This window comes from Nicotiana tomentosiformis, chromosome 1 (genome assembly GCF_000390325.3).
Source record: "Nicotiana tomentosiformis chromosome 1, ASM39032v3, whole genome shotgun sequence".
Taxonomy (NCBI): domain Eukaryota; kingdom Viridiplantae; phylum Streptophyta; class Magnoliopsida; order Solanales; family Solanaceae; genus Nicotiana; species Nicotiana tomentosiformis.
Window position 1 is genome coordinate 136,043,923 of NC_090812.1, and position 6,000 is coordinate 136,049,922.

The 6,000-nt window shown below is 34.9% G+C and overlaps 1 protein-coding gene across 4 annotated transcripts in view; it reads right to left on the reverse strand.

The window, feature by feature from the left end:
- LOC104089240 (uncharacterized) overlaps positions 1–5,048 on the reverse strand; it is a 61,340-nt gene extending 56,292 nt beyond the window's left edge. For 3 of the 4 annotated variants that reach the window (XR_684722.4, XM_009594089.4, XM_009594088.4), the window contains exons 1-3: positions 4,921–5,048; positions 2,698–3,289; positions 2,005–2,165 (exon numbers count right to left, since the gene is read on the reverse strand). Coding sequence is in view for 3 of the 4 variants with exons in the window: in XM_009594089.4 (XP_009592384.1) it covers positions 2,005–2,165; positions 2,698–2,938 (402 nt within the window). In the remaining variant the exon portion in view is untranslated. Of the gene's footprint in view, positions 1–2,004; positions 2,166–2,697; positions 3,290–4,853 lie in introns of all 4 variants that reach the window. The other variant, XM_018768499.3, reaches the window with a different exon arrangement.
- Positions 5,049–6,000: the final 952 nt, after the last annotated feature.

Here is a 6,000-nt window from a genome sequence, read left to right on the forward strand (position 1 = left end):
CTATTTTATTTCTATTCTATGTGTAATATATTCATACATCATACCATTATCCTGGGATATCAAGCCTAAATATCCTAATGTTTGTATTTAGACACCACAATCTCGTCTAGTCTCATCTTAATTTCACTGTATAGTAGCTCAACTTAGTGCATATATTCAGTCTTATTTCTATTATCCTAAAACCATTACTCTCCAGAAGTTCAAGTTTTAGGTAGACACCCTCGCCAATATCGTCAATTAGCATAGTATTGACTGAAATAGTATGCAGTATGGAACCTCATCCTATATGTTTTAACTCATCCATAGCCAGAATAAACGAGTACGACTCAACACCGATCCCTTGTGTAAACTAACGGTTATGGGAAACTGTTTTTGCATATTTTACCACTATTCTCACACTAATGATGGCTCCTTCATACATATCTTTTATGGCATTTATATACTTTTAGTATGAATTCTATTCTACTCCAACTCCCATCAAAGAGCTTTTTCTTGGCACCCTATGATACACTTTCTCTAAGAACTTTCTTCCTCTCTATAAATTTCCGTCAATCTGCTTAGCTACTTAATAATGCATAAAAATAGTTCACCAAAGTTGTAACATATTTAACTACTACACTTGAGGGAATAATCAAAGCTATTCCATCATTTCTCACCCTTTTCTTCCTATGTTTTTGGAATGGTAAGATAAACTCTTTTCTTCCTATTTTTTTTTTTTTTTTTGATTTTGCACCGGGTGTCCGAGTCTCTTTGAGCCCCGACTAATCCCGGGGGTGCACAGGCCCTCGGCAAGGAGTTTCCCGCAAGTGCACCACGGTTAATTCAGGTTTTACCAAGTCCGATGGCCCTCAGAAATTGTTTGCACCCAGTGGGTTTCGAACTTGAGACCTTGAAAGGGAACAAACCCCAAGGCTCAAGTCAATTGCCACCAGGCCAGCCCCTGAGGGTTCTTTTCTTCCTATTTTACTCTCTATAAATACTTCCTTTGTGGCTCTGTCCCATTTTATATGGCGGTGTTTGACTCGGCACAGAGTTTAAGAAAAAAAGGAAGACTTTCGAAACTTGTGGTCTAAAACAAACTATAGATATTGTGTAGCATTAAGGGTAAAGCAGGAAGTCTAAAGATAAATTGTTTCTAAATAAGGAAAAGTAATATTCTTTTTCGGACTGACTAAGAAGGAAAGAGTGACACATAAATTGGGACCGAGGGAGTAATTATTAAGGCCTCAGTCATTTTTTCTTATTGAAACTGAGTTTCTTTGGCATTCAAGGTTGACGCTTAGTTTTTCTAGCATGTCCTTCATGTGAACAACCTTCCTGCTTTGACTTTTTCAATATGTATTTGTTAGATTGTTTTGTTGTCATGTTCCAGCCTATACTGCTTGGATCCTCCAAAAAAGTCGTTGCACCCGTGTTGAATCCTCAAAATTGCGTTGTTTTGGAGGATCCAACACCAGTGCGGTGAAAGTTTTGGAGGATCCAAGCAATATAAGTTCAAACCAAGATCTTACAATGTATCAGACACAAAGCCCAAGCAACTTACAATTTTTCAACCCAGTTGCAAAGCCAGACTAATCAATTATCACAAAAAGTGGTATTTTCTGCAGGTAAAATCTAGTGAATATAGCTAGAAAACAAACCAAAAACAAAGAAAAGAACACTCAGGCCAACCAAGAGCACTAGTCTCAAAAAATAAGATGCCAACTATGGAAAATGAGATCTCAGAAATTTCAAGCAAAAAGAAGGTGTGGCCAAAAAGTTTAGCAGTATAGACGTAGTTGCTTGCACATTCCAAAGAGAAGGAAAACAGGAAGAGCACAGTAAGAAGACTCTACAGGAAGATAACATACTACATTCCAATTATAGAACCAAGAAGTTCTGAATTTTCAAAAAACCAGATACAAGCAAAAAAAGCTTTAAAGGTCCTCAACCCATCATCTTGTGCAGCTCCCCCATCCCTATCATGTACTCTAGAGGTTAAAAGAAGATCTTAAACATCATTACCTGATTCAGAAAGCTTGTGGATTCTTTGACCACCTCTCTAAAACTGTCATCCTCAAACCAACCATACTTCGTAACTCGGCAAAACAGTTGAATTAAAGATGCAGTTACAAAAGGCTCCAAGTCTGTTCCTCTTGTTGCCAGGTAATTTATGAGATAGTTACCTTCATAAAAGGAACAGATTAGCTAGCAGATTAGACGTAACAGTAATGCATGTGTGAGAGGTATCTAATCAGTATTTTACAACCACAGCAACAGCAGAAGTATAAAATAAGCACGACCATGTTATATGCCAAAATCTGAAGTAGAAGACTCCCAAGATCTTCCACTACAATGGTTTGAGTAAGAATTCCCTACTCCAACATTTCTAGTTTTTGGCAGGCAGATCCTTTACGTTTCTACAAGCAGTAGAATACGGACTTTCGACCATAAAAGTAAGGAAAAAGTAACCGCCTGTACCTTTCACTTTCTTCCTAAAAAGAATAGCAAATATGATGCCAAAATACCTCTACTTTACCTTCATATATTCTAACTTTATGGGAAATAAAGATGACATACCAAAGCAGCATAAAAGTAAGTTGCAAATAATATAGACAGGGGGGGGGGGGAAGGTAGAGGGGGGTTGGGGGGATGAAGTAAGAAGAAACAATTCTAGGAACACAGGCATAAGACTCTGCAGTCGAACTGGAACATTACGAATATCAAGCCGGATCTGCAAAGATAGGCGTTGTTCTGTCACTTGCTTCAACAAGCTTGAACTAGCCAGCATCAATGCATAAGGAGTCGATGCATTGTCCAAAATGTATTGACATTGTGAAATATAGCTGCTATTTACTGAGAAGCATTTCAGGGTATTCTCTGCATGAGCTCGCTCAGCAGAATCTTGTGAATTGTAAAGCCTCTCACACAATGCTTCAAGTTGCGCTAAGCTCTCCATTGATGAAATAGTAAGAGAATTTCTCAGAGCTCAGTCAATCAAACAACACAAGTTAAAGATGCCAAATTCTTTCTAAATTAGTAATCAATGAACATCTACAAATTTCTAAATTCAAGAGGGAAAGAAGAGACATGGGAGGCATCATTCCATTTCAGGCCATCATACTTCTTCAAAATTGCACAGATCAAATAAATGTAGCAAAGTTACAAATTACAGGAACTTTGAATCTTGACTGTTTTACGTTACAAATATCCCTAGATATAAGGATGATTCAAAATAGTGCCCATTGAACTGCTCAGCAAACCCAAATAAGGTCAGCTTTGCTTCTGTAGATCACCAATAGTGTTGTTCCTGAATTAAAAAATGAGAAAGAAAGAACTATTAGCTATTGAAAAGAAAGAACTTTGAGTTGGAGAGAAGAATGCTGATTTAGCTTTTAAAAGTCTATTTTGAGCCCAAAAGCATGAAGCAAAAACATAACTCCCCGAGCATGTATAGATAAAATACAGTTCTATACTTTTATCATTACACAAGTGCATGCATTTGTTGAAATCTCCAGTGGTAAGGGGACCAATAGATTTCTTATCAAAAGTTTAATTACTAGCCACCTCTCTTTAGTTTAGGGTTTCACAATTAAGATTCACAAACTTTTTTATGTAGAACACAATTCTGAATGAATAAGGGACTGATTCTCTTCCCGTATGGCAAAAGCTTTGAAGTATGTTTCAGTGGTTGTTGATTTGAATTTCTCCATATATAATTTATAAGCAGCATATTTGTGTCATATCATCAAAAAATTAAACTGAAAGGCCAAGGTTATTCAGCTATTGTTTGTTTCAGAAATAGCAATGAGTTTTTGCTTCTCCTTTCCTTTTTTATTTATAGGTCAAACCTAGTAATGAGTTATTCAACATTTCTATATGTCCAGCTTACTAACATGACGAGAACTAGCTAACTCTCCTGCATTGGACTATAATTCCAAGAGGCTACTAGCATGAAAACTATATCTTGTACTACAGACTGAACTCATACTGAAGTAAAATGCCCGCCAATACAATGATGTACTCTCCTGTGCATCCTTATTAATTTTACAGTGCGGCACCCTTGAACTTTGACACTGATTCTCACTTTCCACTTCTCGTACTTCAACTACTCTGTATGGGGGTATGTAACCGATTAAGAGGGGGTCCTTTTACAATAAACTACCAAAAGAAAACAAAAGGCGGCACTAAACACTACAATGGTTTACATTTCATATAATATACCTTATCCTTTTCTTTACATCCTATTTTCCAAAGTGTAATATCTAGAATCCTGATTATATTAACATAAGTAGCAAATCCTGATTAGTTTGGGTATCCAAATATTCATATAGCAGATCACAACTTTAGTAAATTTAGTAGGTCATCACAATAGTGAATTCATAGAATAGAATTGCATATTAGCTAGTAAAAATCAGTGAAAGCACTCACTACAATGCTTAATATCTCAAATTCTGTATCCATTTCTTTTTCCTATTTTCTAGCGAGAAAGTTACCCAATGGAAGATTAGAAGACCTACAAATATACATGGTTTACAATGATTAATATTTCACATTTTATAGCCTCATCTGTATCTTTGTCCTATTCTTTCTAGTGATATATATCCACAAAACTGATTAGTAATTAATCAATGGCAGGTTATTTACTGCCGTATCTTTGTTCTTCTCTTTCCCCTATTCTTTGGAGAAATATCCACAAGATTAGCAATGCAAATTAGCAGATTAGTACAAACATCTTTGGATTCACATATTAACGATGTAAACAAGCGAATAAAGAATTACAAAACTAAAAGTATCAGAACTCGCGTTCAGGATTCATTCAGGCTAATTAATAAGTTGTGACAATCACAGATAGCTGTCATAATCAGATTAACCCAATCGGAACAGACACAAAGCATTCAAATACTTCACATTCGATCGACAGAGAGAAAGAGAACATACACAAAGCCGATTCGCCGGAGGAAGGGATCGTAAGGAGTACGCCGGAGAAAGAAATATATAAGGAGAAGACGAGGGAGAGGAAGTGTAGAGAGTTCAATCGCCTTGCCCATCTTCTATATATATATATATATATACACACACACTATATTAATTAAAATTAAAATTAAAAGCACTAAACGCCTGCAAAATGTCCTTCCCCTTATTTTCCTCTTCACAAGTGTATTCTATTTTGGATAAATTGTAATTATAAATTCTAATAAAAAAAATTCTGGAATAAAACTAAATATTTTTATTACACTTAAAGTTTAGGATTCTTTTACCAAATATTTACTTATTTATGTCTTTTTGTTGAATAGGTTTAGGATACACTTTAGATTTAGGATCCTTTATCAAAATTTTCTTACGCCACAGATCTTTTGTAACATCTTTGTTTTGGTCTTAATTATTGTATGTAGCTTTATTTTGTTAACAACTTTTATTTTCGTTTTAATTAATGTAGGTATCTTACAATTGATCATTGGATGAAGTTCTTGAAATCGTGGGTTTGGATACGGCGGAAACGACATCTCTAGAGGTAAAATTTATTTATATTTGAGGCAAGCCTTTTAACCTTTAGTGCGTTTTTGAAGTTAAGTAATAATAATGGTTCATGTATTCTTGACAGACTATTATAAATTGAAAAGTTGTTAGATTTGTATTTTTTGTTTACAATTTTTCACATATGATTATTAGTTTAGTGATTTATTTACATATTTTGTACAAGTTGTTTAGACTTTAGGCTAGCGTTTGGCCACAGATTCCCAAATTTATTATGAAAAATTTGATTTGGGTGAAGTTTGGTTTGAAGATGAAGATGTGTTTGAACATCTGTTTTTGGTGAAGTTTGGTTTGGAAAAATATAAAACATGACTTATACCCACAAGTTCTAAAAACTATCACAAATACCTAACAGTACCTTTATCAATAACATTCATTATATTGTCGCAAACCATAGTCATGAACATTAATAAATTTGATACAAAATTATTATTTTTATAATGAACTACATAAAATACTATCAGATGACCGAGAAGACGAAGC